At 38.5% G+C, this 17,260-nt stretch overlaps 2 protein-coding genes across 3 annotated transcripts in view; both read left to right on the top strand.

The window, feature by feature from the left end:
- The first annotated feature begins 70 nt into the window (after positions 1-70).
- On the top strand, positions 71-2,318 carry CycK (cyclin K). Its single transcript, XM_089837364.1, has 7 exons — positions 71-245; positions 314-530; positions 591-672; positions 739-870; positions 946-1,282; positions 1,352-1,464; positions 1,546-2,318. Exons 2-7 carry the CDS (start codon positions 376-378, stop codon positions 2,215-2,217), a joined length of 1,491 nt encoding a protein of 496 aa, XP_089693490.1. The 5' UTR covers positions 71-245; positions 314-375; the 3' UTR covers positions 2,218-2,318.
- An 804-nt stretch (positions 2,319-3,122) lies between these two features.
- Positions 3,123-17,260, top strand: part of LOC149717256 (sodium/potassium/calcium exchanger 3-like) — a 44,113-nt gene continuing 29,975 nt past the window's right edge. Inside the window, exon 1 of one of the 2 annotated variants that reach the window (XM_089837250.1) lies at positions 3,123-4,248. Coding sequence is in view for 1 of the 2 variants with exons in the window: in XM_089837246.1 (XP_089693372.1) it covers positions 13,005-13,131 (127 nt within the window). In the remaining variant the exon portion in view is untranslated. Of the gene's footprint in view, positions 4,249-12,685; positions 13,132-17,260 lie in introns of those variants that run through there. The other variant, XM_089837246.1, reaches the window with a different exon arrangement.

Genomic DNA, 17,260 nt, shown 5'->3' with positions numbered 1-17,260 from the left:
TTCCATGGAGTAGTATTACAGGTGTGAGAACGATAGTTTCCTTAAATGTTAGTTACATTACAGCTAGGTCTCCCTAAATATTGCTCCATGGTGAATGTTTGCATGTGTAGTGTGTTTTATTATAAAATCTGAATCGCGGATGCAATTTTGTGAACATTTTTGAGTGTTTTTATTCATTTATATAGTAAATAATGTCGAAAAATGTAAAAAGGAATTAAAGAAGTGTCGAATGACAGCTATACTATGTAAGTTTTATCTAACGTAATCAAAATTAACTAGGCCGAAACTTAAGCCTTGGCTGATATTTTCATAGTGTAATTGAAAATTACCGAAAGTAAGGCGCTTGTTTGCGCTTAACAAACTTAATTAATTAAAATGGGAGAACAAGTAAAATTATCACAGTGGTACTACGAAAAGAAAGATTTAAAGAAAACCCCTTCACTCGCTGACAATATTGATGCAGAAACTGAACAACGTTATCGAAGAGAAGGTGCTAGGTTTATCATCAACGTAGGAACCAAAATGGGACTGTAAGAGTTGTCAGTAATGTTTTAAAGAAACGCAGGCTTAATATTTTCTTAATTATTTAGACGTTATGATACTATGGCGACTGGAGTTGTATATTTTCATCGTTTTTACATGTTTCATTCATTCAAAACATTTCCACGCTATGTAATTATTAAGTTTATCTCATCTTCAAAAGCTAACTGTGTTAATTATGATAAAATGAATGAATAGGTCACAGCCTGTTGCTGCCTCTTTTTGGCAGGCAAGGTGGAAGAAACCCCTAAAAAGTGTAAAGACATCATCAAAATAGCTCGAACGCTACTGACCGATAATCAGTTTGCCCAATTTGGAGATGATCCAAAGGTATTTCTAACTCAAAACCCGGTGCATGTTAATGTCTAGACAGTTTACAATGCTTTTATTTCTTAACGGGTCCAGGAAGAGGTCATGACTTTGGAAAGAATATTACTTCAAACCATCAGGTTTGACTTGCAAGTTGACCATCCGTACAGTTACCTGCTCAAATACGCCAAACAACTAAAAGGGGACAAATCTAAACTACAAAAACTAGTCCAAATGGCTTGGACTTTTGTCAACGATAGTCTTTGTACCACCCTCTGTTTACAATGGGAACCTGAAATAATCGCCATTGCCCTGATGTATTTAGCCAGTAAACTATCAAAGTTTGAAGTAACTGATTGGCAAGGGAAAATACCAAAACATAACCGATGGTGGGATATGTTTGTGGAAGATATGTCTGTTGAACTCATGGAAGGTAATTTAAAAAAAACACCGCGAGATTTAGGTATAAAAACTATAAATTTAATTTGGGTATAATTTTTAGACATTTGTCATCAAGTATTAGACCTTTACTCCACACCAGTTCCGACAACGCCTCAAGATTCCCCTCCAAACACCCCACCTACTCCTAGATCTGGTGTTAAAAAAGCTCAATCGGTAAGAAAAGAAAAGATAGTTGAGATTGTCTTAAAACAGTGTAAGATTAAAAAACCCTCATCTGAAAATGAAACTATTCAGGGTTCACCCAACACAATCGCACCTTCTCACACTAAAAAGGACCAAAGTTGCGGCTCTCCTCCGCCTATTGGGATGCCCATACCTCGTTTAGAAGGAGGGGATGTTAAGCCTTCTCTTCCGACAATAGAACACGCTCGAGGTATCTCGCACCAAGGCCCTTTACCTCCAACTACGGTGGCACACGATGCTAATGCTTTAAACCCTATTCCGCCGCAAGGAGTTCATCCTTCTTACCCTTATGGCGCGCCGGAAGACCCTTATCAAAGTAATTTCCCACCAATCACCAGGGCGCCCAATCCAACTGCTTACGCTCCACACATGGCCTATCAAGCCTCTTACCATCCAGACTCCCGAATTGGACCCCCGCCTCCTCCTCCACCGGCTCTCACTGCCACTTATGGTGGGCACGCTTATTACGCTGGTACAGAACCATCCCTTAGTCCGGCTTATTACCAAACAGCTTTACCTCCACCACCTCCCATGCCTCACGAATTAGCCAGAAGTACGCAGGGCTATCAGGATCCTTACGCTCCTCAACCACCACCGGGGTATTTTTTACCCGAAGGAGGAGCCAGGGTCAATTCATTCAGATATCATCACCCCGGTTTAGATGGACAGCCCCCCACTAACCCTACCGGTATACCCACTGTTAGAATCACGGGACGCTTTTAAGAAGTTTAAATAAGTATGTGTATGTATTTTTTATTTTCTTACGAGACATAAAGCGGTCAGTAAGGAAACGTTTTTGAATAATAAAAGTTGTGTAAAATATGCGTTTTGGTCTTGTTCATTTTGTTTTGTTGAATCGAATTTTTACTTATTCACGACAGGTTATTTACAAATCGAAATCTAATAGAGTAAGTTGGGTAGAGAGGAGAATATCCCCCACTTTGGGGGCAACTTTGTAATAGAGAATAGGGAGCTAACAACTGGCTAGGGGGGAAGAGATAGTCTGACGTCACGCAGCCCCTTTCTGGTTGGCATTTTTGCGCGTAGAATACTGTTTCCAACCGTTAGGGGGTTGAAACTCCAGTAAGAGATAGAAGGGTGTGACGTTTCAGGGTCAGAACTGTTAGCTCCCTATACTATTCACCCCCCCCCGGAAGGGGGATATCACTAAAGTATGAGATAGAGGGTTATGACGTTGCTATATATAGAGAAAAAATTACTCTATACAGTTGCAACAAGTCAAAAACCGGTTTATTCATTTCTTGGATCAGTTTATTAATTGCAAATCTATACGAAAACTATGGGGGATCAGTTGATTAGTTTAAAAAATATTCTTATTTCCCACTCCCATGCGGGTTGCAACCAGGGCCGGAAATAGGCACAGGACACTGGACATTGTCCAATAAAATTTTAAAATGTCCCATAAATTTTCTAAAAACTAAGGGGGTCACTGGACATTTTGACCAATAAATTTTCCGTAGTTTCGATGGCTTTACTATTAAGATACGAGAGTATTTTTGCACACTCCAGTGGACAATGTCCTATAATTTTTCCAGTCAAAGGGGATGTCACTGGACAAATGCCCTATAAGAATTTTTCCTTATTTCCGGCCCTGGTTGCAACGGTTTAGGCCTACTGTTGCAGACGACAGTGGATAGAAACGTATATTTTTCGACATTTTGGTATATGTTCAGCCCACCTCCGTCATGTAACTTCGTCGGCCCCAAATTTGAACCTTCTGCTTTTTTTTTTCATCGCGATGAGCCATGCCGTCCTGGTTTTGTTTAGTTTTTCATTTCATTAGATTTAATTTATGTTAATTAAAGTTCAACAAGTTTTTGATCTTCCAAAATTATAACTCCTGCTTTAAATATAATTTAAGCGAGTCTACTAATGAAGGATGAAAGAAAAAAGCGCAACTAGAGAACGAGGATGATGGGGAGAGAACCTGGGTAATAAATTTTTTAACACTTAGTTTGTAGCTACCGGTTCTGCTTCAATTAGGATTGACTGGTCACTGAACGCCATTTTAATCGGGATAGACCATACGGGGGTCTCAATTCTGTTACACAGTTTACAATGAGGGCCAGCCATTACTTCATTTTGTCACTATTGCCATTTGCCCAGATCTTATTTGCCCTTAGGGCACGGAAGGAATTTCTGAATTATATTAATTCTAAATCGATAAGCCTTTGGGTCAACATTGGGTATCTAACTTAGGATGGACGTGTCTTCTCGTCTTAAGGTTTACGTTCCTTCTTCCCCCTCCCCCCCGGTGATAACTTTAAACCATTTGACCTAAAGGCATAGGTCATTGCTACCATGTTACCAACGACCTTTGTATGGAACCTTTTGGTGTAATAATTATTTTCGCGACTGAATTGATTTCGTGGAACTATTTTCGTGAGTGAACCGATTTCGTGGAACTATTTTCGTGACTGAACCGATTTCGTGGAACTATTTTCGTGACTGAACCGATTTCGTGGAACTATTTTCGTGACTGAACCAATTTCGTGGAACTATTTACGTGACTGAACCAATTTCGTGGAACTATTTTCGTGACTGAACCAATTTCGTGGAACTATTTTCGTGACTGAACCGATTTCGTGGAACTATTTTCGTGACTGAACCGATTTCGTGGAACTATTTTCGTGACTGAACCAATTTCGTGGAACTATTTTTGTGACCTTGTGACAACAAATGATATCCGAAGACATAGACCAACAAGGACCAACCCATTCCTCAACATTCATGGTAAGCTAATGTTTACTTAAAAAAATCTTTCCCATAAAACCTTTTAAATTTTTTAACGCCGTACTCGAGTATCTGTATATCAGATATATGCACGGGCTGTCTCATAAATATTGAAAAAATATATCCCGCCGCTAGTACGATTGTATTCTTGATCCCTATATTTGATTTCACCCCTGCCAATTCTTCACCCCCATCGTTTTTTTATCCCATGGATAGAAATTTAGTTCGTATTTTAAATCGACGGTGCTAAAAAAGTATGAGGACCGAGGCCCGAAGTATTTCTTTTTTAAAAAAGATATTCTAAAATATTCAAGCAAACGCGAAGCCAAGCCGTGGGTGGGTTCGAGTAGTACTCCCTCCTTGTCCCTAATGGATCTATGGACAATTTCATTAATTCTAGAAGAGACGCAAACACCACATGGTTATTTCCCCTGTGCTAAAAAGCACTGTTAGCCTCCTGCCTTTAGTGAACTCGGGATTGGGCGGGGGATGTCATCTTGTGGGTTATTTCCCCTGCGCTAAAAATCACTGCTAGCCTCCCGCGTGTATTGAGCTCGTGCTTCGTCTGAAGTTGCCTCTTGGCGCCAGGGTATCTCTTAGCTTAGTGTCATCCCCCCTACCAGGCGCGTACAGTTTCCCCTCTCACAAAAGCGCGCCTACAGGGAGGGATACACAGTCTACTTCCATCTCTACCGACACTACTCTATAGCCTAAGTGAGTGACTCCCTCCTGTGTATGGATTTCTCTGTAAGTGATTAATGGAATTGTCTACAGGCCGTACCCGACGTCTCTTTGAAACTTTTGACTCTTGGGCAATAGGAGGTGGGAACGGGAAGCGTTGGTGGAGGAAAAAGGATCATTTTAAATAGCTATCGATCCGAAATATTTTAAGCTAAAGGAAAGATTGGCAGACTTTGATAACAATGTCTTTTTCCTCTGGAGAGTGAACCTTTTGTCGTCGAACCTATATAGACAGGATTTACCGGGTTACCTCCCCTTTTCCGAAAGACTTACTCGTTCAGTCAAGGTTAGGGAACGTGATATACCAATGGGGAATGGCAGCCACTTACAAACGCGCGGCGCTCGTAGCTTATGGCGGTACCCATGGAATACCTTTCTTAAATCCAGTTTATCAGAAATTTTGGCGCATGCAAAATTTATCGGAAATCTTTATCTTCTAAATATTCAATTTATTTAAAAAATAGATCAACGTTTAGGTAATGCAGTTTTGCGTAGCTCGTAATTCGTAAATAGGAAAATTTTAATTTTCAAAACGAAGTAAAACGTATTATCATAAGTTTATAAGATACGTTCCATAAGTATGACACTATCTATACTCCGTAATGCTGGAGACTTACCGAGATCTAGTTCGAGAACAACTAGCTAGAATTGACTACACTCGGTTAATTTTGAAGTCCATCTTCCTATTTAGTCTGTACATACTAAGCCTTTGACAGCACCTCACCAGGCGTCGCTTTCCGAGCATCTACGTCACTTCATGACAAGCTCTCAGTAACCAGTGACAAACGTATGGAACAAATCTTATGAACTTATGGTATTATGATTTTTAATTTTAATTCTGTTTTGAAAGAGGTGGTTCCGCTTAAAATTCCCATAGGGAATCCTTGCTTCTGGAGCCCTTCTTCCTCTGTTTTGAATTAAGCTCCGTGTTTATTGTCATTCGAGACAGAGAGACTTAAATTATCGAAGGGGATGGAATTTAAGGAACCAACCGTGACAATACGGGTTCGCCTCAAAGACTGTAGGAATGTCTAATTAACCATGGTGGTCGAATAGCTCGCGTTTTACGACCTTTACTGGTCTGGTCTAATTTAATCAACTCTGAATGTAATGGAGTGATTTAAGGACTGCTTCAGCATGGATATATTACATGGACTAGCGTTACTGGATAAACTTCTCGTACTGGTGCATTAAGATATGGTTGGCTGCCAAATCGTGCTGATGGGCAGGGTTAGGGCGAGTCTCGGCGGTGGTTTAGTTAAATGCTCGCATAATCTAGGGGTAGAGTTGACTGGCCCTTAGTAAAGGCTAGTTTTAGCTGTACCCTCCCCCCCCCATGGAAGAGTTCTGATTGGCTCCTGTCTATGGCAAGGAAGGTAAATTTTATGTGTTAGGGGTACCACAGGAGCCGACATTTGCTTTAAAGGGGAATTTAACGGAAAATGAAGTACCTTCCGAAGTTCCGATACACAGTTTCATTGAGCATGACACCGAAAATAACAAATGAACGAACTCCCGAACTGACCAATTCGCTATTAAATGTCACCAATTGGAACTTAGCTCAAATACAAGCACTTTTTTTAGATTTACAAGCACTTTTTTAGATTTACAAGCACTTTTTTAGATTTACAAGCACTTTTTTAGATTTACAAGCACTTTTTTAGATTTACAAGCACTTTTTTAGATTTACAAGCACTTTTTTAGATTTACAAGCACTTTTTTAGATTTACAAGCACTTTTTACAAGCACTTTTTTTAGATTTACAAGCACTTTTTTAGATTTACAAGCACTTTTTTTAGATTTACAAGCACTTTTTTTAGATTTACAAGCACTTTTTACAAGCACTTTTTTTTAGATTTACAAGCACTTTTTACAAGCACTTTTTTTAGATTTACAAGTAGTGTTGCCGCGAATATTGATTTTGCCGAATACCGAATATTCGGCCATGCTCTCGGCCGAAGCACCGAATATTCGGCCACCGAATATTCGGGCGTGAGATATGTGCAGCTCGCGCGAAACCGGTTATGAGCTGTAACCCGTTCCGCGAAATACGTACATCCCCGCACGGACCGCAATGGGACAGGTCTCATCATGGAAGAAGAAGGGTATGGAATGGCGAGGTGAATAGGCAGACGGCTACGCGAAATGTAGGGTCACGTGGGAAAACTCTCCTCTCGGCACTAGCTGTAACGCGATTACTGGTCTGCGCAATATTGGCGCGCAAGCAGAGAGAGGGATACACTGTTTAGATCCGCTCTCTACCGCCTCTGCTACAGCGCGCCTGCGCGGAAGTTTTCAACGTTGGTGATAAACTAGGGATGGAGGGAGTGAAAAGGGGGAAGTTACGATTTTTCAACGCGCTCTCTTTAACACTATAGGACCCGTCTATAGCGTCTTTAATTTTTTGGTTCATTTGCGAGTAGATCGTGTCACTATATGCCTTTTTTAATTCATCACAACTTACCACTGGTAGATTATAAATATTAAGTAAAAATTGTTATTGAAATAAATAATTTTTGAGTAATTTTTCTGTTTTTTTCCTTCATGATTGGACATTCGGTATTCGGCCGAATATTACGAAATATTCGGCCGAATACCGAATACGAAAAAAATGGCCGAATAGGCCGAATACCGAATAGTAACCGAATATTCGTGGCATCACTATTTACAAGCACTTTTTACAAGCACTTTTTTTTAGATTTACAAGCACTTTTTACAAGCTCTTTTTTTTGATTTACAAGCACTTTTTTTTTAGATTTGCTGAAAAAAAGCTATGTCATCCCCTCTTGCTATGTTTTCCTAGTAAGAGTGGAAGCTTACATGACCTGGTATTGGTACTAAGAAAAGAAAACCATGATCGAATTTCGCGCTCAGTATACTATCCATTAACGCCAATCATTTATACATCCATGCCAGCAGTCGTAGTTGGGTCATTTTATTTTTGCCAAGTCTTAGCTTCGTTTCTTCGCATTTCTTATTCGCCAATGTCATGATCTCGGGTTATAAACCGAACTTTATAGTAATATAGAAGATAAATGCATCGTAACGCCGTACTTTATGGCTTATTCGTGACTTTTACTGCACAATTCCTATTTGAATATGTTTATTTCTTTCTTTATGGTCTGTTTTCGACCATTGTTAAGCCTAATTAACGTATTTAGAAACCTGATGCTGGATTTGATCTTATGAGCGAAAAGAAAACCGGCTTTATTAACTATAGATTCAAGATTCTGTTAAGCCTAAATTTTATCCAAGACTATAAATAATCTATTAAGAGGTGCATAATAGATTGTCATGGATGGTTATAAGCCTGTTTTTGACCTTTGTTAAGCCTATTTAAGGTATTTAGAAAGATTATCCTTGGTTGCATCCCATCATCCCATGAGGAAAAAACAAAATTATTAACAAGATTAAAGATTTTTGTTAAGCCTATTAACATAAATAATCGATTAATATATAGGCATAATACGAAAACATAACAATATACCATAAATATTAAACACTTTTAAAGCAAACAAAACTTCCAAAGTAAACCTTAACATGCCATAAAGTTTTACTTAAACAAAAAAGAAAAACCAGATACAAATTTTCTGTAAGAAAAATAACGAAACCATTCGATTGTTTTTCTTTACCAAACATAACATAAGTAAAAACCTTATATTATTTCATTGCTTTTCACGCAACTCAAACCTTAGCCGAAGCGGAAAAAAGTAAGCCCTGGGATTCGTTCCGCGAACGTGATCGATTCCATCTCACGTAGTAAATAAATGGCAAGAGAAAAAAATCACGAGTGTTAAACAAATTGTTCCAATACGATATCGAACCCCAAACCCTACCAATTCCTTAACGAATTAGCTCCTATTCCCTAATGTATTTATTAGACAGACAGCGATACCGATATTCGACTTAGTAAGTTAGCGATTTTTATGGAATTTTCTAAACGATCCTATTAGATCCTCTGCTGAAAAAAGGTCTTGTTTGAAGTAGTCATGGCCAAAAAAAAAAAAGGAAACCTATTTGAGAAGAACGCGGAGCTTTCTGCTAAAAGTGGTAATGGGTGTAAGCATTTTAGTTGGGTTTTCTCCTGGTGGTCCGGTCTCCTCCCACTTGTCCAAGTTGGCTTGGCGCGTGGACGTAATTTGGAAGACTCAGGGGGATAGGAAAAATGTTATTGGGATAGCTGACGGGCAAGGCAGAGTACTTGAAAAGGTTAGAAGGTCCGCTTTTGGCCTGCTTCGGATATAAATACATTAAGGGTGGGAATTACAACTACCTTTACTTAAGTTCCACGGTTCGTACAAACCTGGAAAAGCAGGAAAACTTTACGAAATTTATAGTTCATAAAAAACTCAGGGAAAATTCGAATTTTTAGTAAAATTCGGGGAAATTTGTGAGGTTTGAGTAAGTTTGCTCTGAAAGGGTTGCTTGAACTATAAAATAAAACCATTCTCGTTGTTATTACTCCATACGATTGGAGCAGATCATAGCCCACTCTATCACGCGCAACACGAGGCAAGCTGCTCGCGCGTCCGTGAGCGCGGATCGAGTGGGTTATGAGCAGATATACTCATTGGCTGGCTCCCGCCTTGCCAGAGCATTGCCTAGCTTATGTCCAGGGCTTTTAAGTTACTGAAACGTAAATTTTCGTCTGCTTCAGAAGTTTAGAGCACTTGTTAGAAAATGTCTTTCTCCCGCGTCAGTCGAATCATATTTTTCAATTAAAGAAATTAATTCAGCACCAAAGAATAACGTAAGTTTCATTTGATTAAAATATTTATGGGGAAAAAGCTGGAAAATTCAGTGAAATCGGTTTTCCGAAATTTGTACGAACCCTGTTAATTCTTTTCGGTGGCATTTGGTCAACCTCAAATATTAGATTATAAATGATGGAATGCCTTCACTTATGGTTTAAAGCATTATAGAAAATTGTGCCAATTCAGCTATTGTAAGGAACGTTTAATTCAATGAATCAACGACGAAGATATTCTTGTAAAACTAAGGACGATTAAGTTTCAGTGTTCATTGTGTGATAAGCCCCTCGTTGGTCAGACCTCTAGATAATTTTATTAATGAAATTGAACCGTTGGGCTTCATTCAAATAATTAATAATTCCTGGAAGGGAATTTTTCTCTTTTTCCTTAGGCGTTTTTGGTTGTTGTTTTGCGAGAGTGGTTTTTAATCTCCGACCAAGGCTTAAGGAATATTTTAATGTTTTCACAAAGTATGGCATTCCTTAAATTCTTTAACTTTAAGTGAGCGTAATTTTCAGTATTGAAAAGAAAGGGTTAACGAATATTTAATTTGTTTGCTCGCGTCCGTTGTCATTGTTTTTCCATTTTAGTTTGAAAATACGTTCAAAATGGGTAATGGTGGTTTGAAAGAAATTCCTTTGGAAATCTTTTAGAAAAATTGAATTTTAACAGAGTTTATTCAAAGACAGTCATCTTCATTAGGATAAAAATCGAGATTAATAGCTTTTAATAATTCTTCATTTTGGATGGAAAAAACATTATTTGCAAGAAAAAATTGAGGAAGACAACATTTAGGGTTAATAGTGAACCCCAATGAATGAATGAATTTTTTTTTTTTACTTTTCACTTTACGGTGAACGCCATATACTCCTTGTTAGGGTTAAGCCAGACTCTATGGGTGGCTTTTCGGTTTTTTGTATTTGTCTTATATCACCGCAGTTTTGTCAAGACAGTTTTGTCTTTAAAACGTATTTCTTACTGAGCATCAAGCTCCGTACAAAACTAGTTTAAATATCGTAGATCAAAACGTTCTGATCAGTCGGTGGTTTAGCTGATTTTACAATTAAATGTTTAGAAATAGGGTAGGTTGTGCTGATTTGACAATTATTTGTTTCTAAATAGAGAAGTGATTAGAAACTCCACAATTTATTCTAAGTGGAAACATTACCCGACGACCAGTCTAGATACTTCTCCCTTAACGCGTCGGTGTTATGCAGAGATAATGTGTACGGGATTTACAGGCGAAAGGAGAGGAATTAAACGAGTAGTCTCAATAATTTTAATTGATGAAATTAGTCATTGGTCACGGCTGTCAGCAATATATCAATGTCGACGGACCGCGTTCTGAAACGTTTAAGGTAGAACATTTTACGTAATGGGCTAAGAACACGTGATTTTTAAGTTCGGTGATCAATAATTTAGATTCACTTGGTTTCTTCTACTCATTTAATTTCTCTATTAGTGCCTCGTAAATCCCTTACTCATTTTCCTCGCGTAACACCAAAAGTTCATAGATTAAAACAAAAAGTATACTTCATTGAAGCTTGCTCGCTCCGTGTAATATGGGAAACCCCCCCCCCTTTACCCTCAGAATGCATGATTACCTTGACGAACATAGCACAGGAATCATGCTTGAATGGGTCTCAATAAAGTATCTATAGTACCAAGAATAAACTTTTGGATCGCCACCATTGAGCACTATTTTCTTTAAATCTATGACCTCAAAAAAAGCTCTTCTCTGATTGGTTGGTTCGTGTAGGGGTTGAGAGGAGGGCCATTTGCTTCTCATTTTACATGGCGTCTATCATCCAAACGAACGAAGTACACTTTTTTGGGTTTTATCAGAAGTGAGATGAGACTAGAAGTGAAGGGCTCTAGCATTGATAGTAGATCCTGGCACTAGTGAACAAATTTGAGGATTTTATGCCGCCTCCATCGCGCCTACACTACCGAGAAAAAAATTGGTCGAGTTCCAAAGACATTTCCTACCCCCTTCCTCTCAACCTAAAGCGGCCGAACACGGACGCGGCTCCTTGAATCTAGTTCGGCCGTCTACCACCGCGAGCGTCTCACGTTTTGGAGGCAGTGATGCCAGGTGGGAAAAATGGAATTTCCCTTTCTAGCCCTTAAAATTTCCCTTTTTGGACCAAAATTTCCCTAGTTCAGGGTTTCCAGATTCTGCGCATAGAAAATGATAGAATTATAGCTTTACAAAATGACAACTGTTTTTGGCGATGTATTTTTCAAACGATTACAATGGGTCAGTTATTTAGCAGACGGCTTTCGGTAATTCAATGTTTGGAAATTACTAAAAACAGTAGCAGGGTTGCCATCTAATAAGAATCCAACGTAATTAATAGGTCAATTTGATGAAGTTGTTTAATTTTCTATGTTGAGATGGTAGGTTTTGAATAAAATATTTCTTCCCATGGAATTTCCCTAGATTTAGCAAATTTTTGGTGGAATTTCCCTTTTCCCTTTTTACCGTTTTTAGGAGTCAAAATTTCCCCAGATATGGGAAATTTCCCTCAATCTGGCATCACTGTTTGGAGGGAAAATTCAGAAACCGCTACTAGAGGGCCAACCGTTCTTGTGTTATCAAGAATATTCACTTTCGCCGAGTGAAGAATTTGGCTAGCTCAGTACTTCTGGTCTCATCTCACTTCTGGTTTTATCTATGAACACCAACGCTTTTTTTAAATGTATCTTAGATTGGGCGAAGGTTTAAAACACCCTGTACGTAAGAACCTATTTTTCCCTTTTAGGTTTCATTACTCCCAAATAATGACGAAAAGCATTTTAGCGTATTTTGATTTGATTTCTCCGGCCTCTTTTTTAGCTGAACCCAATAAAGAACCCCTCCTTTTACGCCCCCTTGATTCCAACTCGGGTACCATTCAGTCTAGGAAAGAGAAGGGGAAAAATGAGGGAAAAGCTGGGAATTTCCTGACAGAATTTCGAAAGAAAAATAGCAGTGTGTGGTATAGGCTTTTACGTATGGTACGGTTTGGAGCTGCTAGTGGCGCTGCGGTAGGAACAGTATGCATTGCATGAACTGCAGCGTGCGTACTTCTTGGATTTCCCGCGCAGAGCTAGAGAGAAGGGAAAGATATCGTCGGGCCTTGCTTTTAACAGAAGTTTCTCTAGCCCGTAGTCATGCCGCGCGATACGCTGTTGGAAACCTTACAGGGATTGTAACGCAGCTATTTCCACGAACGTTTTCTTTCTGGCTTTAAGGTTGATTTTTTTTTTCTTTTTACCAAAATGATACCGCCGCAAAGGCCTAACCAGTATTACCGAGCTCGACCTAGGTTACCCGCTTTGGGTCGGAGAATAGCTAGTTTGTTGATTGCCTTTACCGTTGTCTATCTGATCTATGGTACAAGACAGGGTAAGTGATGAATGACAACTCAGTTGTATCCTTAATTTGTCAAGGTATAAACGTCGTGACTGTTCCTTGGCCCCTTCTTTGTCGCGCTGTCGTCTACTTGTGTTGGTATTACGTAATCCACAATCATAAATCAAAAAACCTGTTATAGTTATTAATGTTTAATAGCAGCCCATGAAGGCAAAGTACCATAAATTATGGTCTTTCTTAAGGATAACGTCGAAGTTGCCAACGTTCGTAGGCATCAAAAACCTGTAATTGTTATTAATGTTTAAAGGCAAGGTACCATGAAAAATATGGTGGCTTTTGTGGATATCAACGAAGTTGCGAACGTTCATAGATATTTAATGTTCATGTCGTCATGATTATCAGATTATACATATATTTGGTAAATGTCCTGAGTGACTGATTGATAATCAGCGCCCAGCTCAAACCGCTTTACCTACGAAGGCTGAAATTTTGCAGAGGCGTTCCTCTTAAGTAGTAGGTCCGCACTAAGAAAGATTTTTTCCTATCCGCGGCCATCTAAAAAAATGGCGGTAAGAAGTGTAAGGAAACCTTCTTTGTGGAATAACGTTGATCTCGCGTTTCAACCCATTTCACCAATATTTATGACTTTTGGCGATCGATTTACCCTCCGCCATCTTTTAAAATGGCCACCATAAAAGTAATAAAGAGTCCCCACTGGCAAGGCCGGGTACCTCTACTGCTAGTTGAAATACATATTCTGTAGAAATCCTTTATGGTTTCAATGTTAAACTATATTGCTTAAGGTTGGGTTCTCACATAGGGAGGGCCTTGGTTACACCTCGTTCATAGATATGTAATTTCCACGACGTCATGATCCTCTGAATTGAAATACATATCCGGTAGATATCCTTCATCTTTATTGTTTAATCATAACCCTTGATTTTCATAGTTAAACCAGGCCCGAATCCTTAAGTTGGGATCTAATTTAGGAAGGGTATTTTTTACATCTGTAAGTTCAATATTTACTTCATCAGTAGTAAACAACTGAAAGTATCTCCCCTTGGATGAGTCATTATTAGGTAACTGACCCAATGACTTAATTCCTTGTACACTCTAACGTTTAATGCTAGTTTAGGCTTAGTAAACTATCACTACACCCAAGTTTCATATTTACTTCAATAATGGAGTCCACACAACTTTAAACGAAATATTTTCCCATGGATATTTCTAGCCTAGGAGTTATTATTCGGTCACTGACCCATCATGCAATGAATTATTTCCCTGCATGGGACTTAACCTTTAATGTTTAATATTAGTTTAAGCTTAGTAATATATCAAAAAAGGGGTTGACTTAGTTATCAAAACTTAATTTGTTCTTCTCTCTCTCTCATATTCGGCGCTCGGCTTTCGTTAAGACGATAATAGGATTAAAAGCATACCTTACGCGGTGTATACGCTACAATATTGACTTTATAGAACGGTTGGTTAGCTTTTGTTCTCTTTTTGGGGTTCGTGGTTTAGCTTAACTCTCTCTCTCGCTCGCTCGGTTTTGAGAAATCTTTCCCTCCCTTGGCTCCCGGAGCCACCTTTATGTTTTCTCCCATTTTTATCTCTTTTGACTCTTAATAACTCAACCATACGTATCGGATAGCAATATCCTCGAATAAATAAATTATTCCCGCGATCTGTTGCGGCAAGGCAAGGCAAGTCAGGCCCGATACCTGAACAGTGTTACCATAGCGACAATTTCGTGTCAATATTTCTGTCTAGCTTTCATCTTTTAGATCCCTATAGCTAGCTGTACCTGGAATCGAGAAGAATTTGTGATCCTCGCAAAGAACGTTATAGATAAAGCTTCTTTTACGCGTAAACACTTTTGCCTTCCCTCCACCCCCTCCACCGTCATCGTTGATTGGTTTACCCCTTAGCCTATTTTTGCAAGAAGAAAATCAATATATTATCGTTTTAAAATGATTCATGGGAGGAGGTTTTTTTTGTTCCTGTTTCTTTCTCATCAGAAACCAGTAAGCCGTGAACTCAGTTTCAAAGGGAGTGGGGGGAAGCGAGCTTTCGTAATTTATAATTCCTTTTTCTCTTCTAGTAAAATTCCCCGGGGGTGAACTTTCACTGTTACTCTTTTTTTTTTGGCGTTTTTCCCCTACTCTCATTTTGACGACTTCCGATTACAATATTAATAAAGAAATAAAAAAAATTTCTCGCCATTAACGACCTTTTAATACGTCAGCTCTCAACTTCGTTAAAGAGAGGGCTAAACGTCTTTAAATAAGGATAAAATGATCCTTATGACGTTAAGTTGTTAAGCCTAATGTTAGGCTTATTCGATAGGTTACTCGTTAAGTTGTTAAGCGTAATGTTAGGCTTATTCGATTGGTTACTCGTTACGTTGTTAAGCCTAATGTAAGGCTTATTCGATAGATTACTCGTTAATCTGTTAAGCGTAATGTTGGGTTTATTCGATAGGTTACTCCTTAAGTTCTTAAGCCTAGTGTTAGGCTTATTCGATAGACTACTCAAGGCTGTTAAGCCTAATCTTAGAATTACTCTATAGATTACTAATTACTACAGGTACTACTCATGTTAAGCCATCTGCAAGGCTTAGCCGATAAACTACACAAGGTAGTTGAGAATAATGTTATATTTAGAAGGAATTAAGCTTAGCTCCAATAGATTACGTAAAAATCTTTGTTACATATTTTTCACATATAAAACTTGCAAATAACTCTTGATTTCAAAAGCTGGATTCAAGTTTTTGTTATTTTAAAATTAGACACTGTTAAGTGTAATCGATTAAGACCCACACCGTGATAAAATTGTGTATTCAGATAGCGTTTTAGTACGTGATTCTTCCCAGCTTTAGGGGCATTAATTTTCTAGCTACTTCCTTCGCTGTACACTAACTCCCTCTAGGCTTTTCTTTGTTTTAAATTCTTAATTATATCAAATTGCTTTTAAATCCCGGTTCCGTTTGCTTCCCAGTTTTTGACCCCAAATGAGAATAGTAAACGCCCACCAGGAATTTAAGGTCCAATCTCTCTACCTAGTCTTCGCCTTAAACCTTAAGTACACCTTTTAAGGTACATAGAAAAGTCTTAAATCCTAACCGTCTTTATCCAGCTTTCAAATGAAAGTTTAGAGCTTCTGGCGCTTAGAAACGTACCGTAAAGTTGACGAGGGTTCAAGTCTCACCAGAAGCCAGTAACCTGAAGTATTTTCCATAACTTTTTATGGTATATCGTAGAATCCACTTTATTCCCCATGCCTGTGCCAAGGCTTAACGCACGTTTTTAACTGAGAATATCTGCGTCAAAATTGAGTCGTCTGCTTCAGAGTCGAAACGTTTCAATTTTATCGACTCTGAAGCAGACGACGCTTAATTTTTACCCAGATTTGTCAGTTAAAAAAACGAGTTAAGCCTTGGCACACGCATCGGGGTTTAAGATGGATTGATGTGCTCAGCGCACTCCCTTACTAGACACGCAAAGTAGAAGTTTTTTGACGTAGGTTTTTTGTGTTTAGTAAAACACAAAAATTATTTAATTTCTTCAAGATTAAGACTAGTTTTTACTTCGAGTAAACATCTTCAAGTCTAGAAAGGTTAAAACTGAATTTTCTAGCACATTCATTCTCTTCAGTCTTTCATCGCCAAGGCTTAGCCGAAGCTCTTCTCTAATTCGATTAATGAGCTAAGGGACGAGCGATTAAGGATGAGCGAAATTCTCACGAAGACTGTGCACACGCACAGAGAGAATATTCACTGATTACTATTCCGTCTGAGGTTGAATAAAGAGATGCAGGCTCTAGCCAAGCCTTTGTAGACAAGATGAAAGTGAACTCTGCCAAACCACCTCCACCAGTCCCGGTGGGGATTTGAATTGAATCTCTATTTTCAATCTTTTTGTGTTTATTCTCTGATTTTATCTTCATCTTTCTAGGCCCAAGTTTCTTCTTTTGTAATAATAGACTCTGATTTTGCGATAAAGTAATCAACTAGGAGTTGCATTTTATTTGAAAGAGAATTAGTTAAGCCTAATTTGAAAACTAAATTAAAATTATAAATTAATTGAAAACTACAACGGAGGCTAGCGTATAAATTAAAATTTTAAATTTTGAAAATTCGCGAACTTCAACAATATTTTAATGT

Source organism: Phalangium opilio, unplaced genomic scaffold (genome assembly GCF_054372755.1).
Source record: "Phalangium opilio isolate 3A_F unplaced genomic scaffold, DU_Popi_V2 ptg000003l_1, whole genome shotgun sequence".
Lineage (NCBI taxonomy): Eukaryota > Metazoa > Arthropoda > Arachnida > Opiliones > Phalangiidae > Phalangium > Phalangium opilio.
Note: the sequence above shows the minus strand (reverse complement) of the source record. Positions and strands in the feature narration are given on the sequence as shown.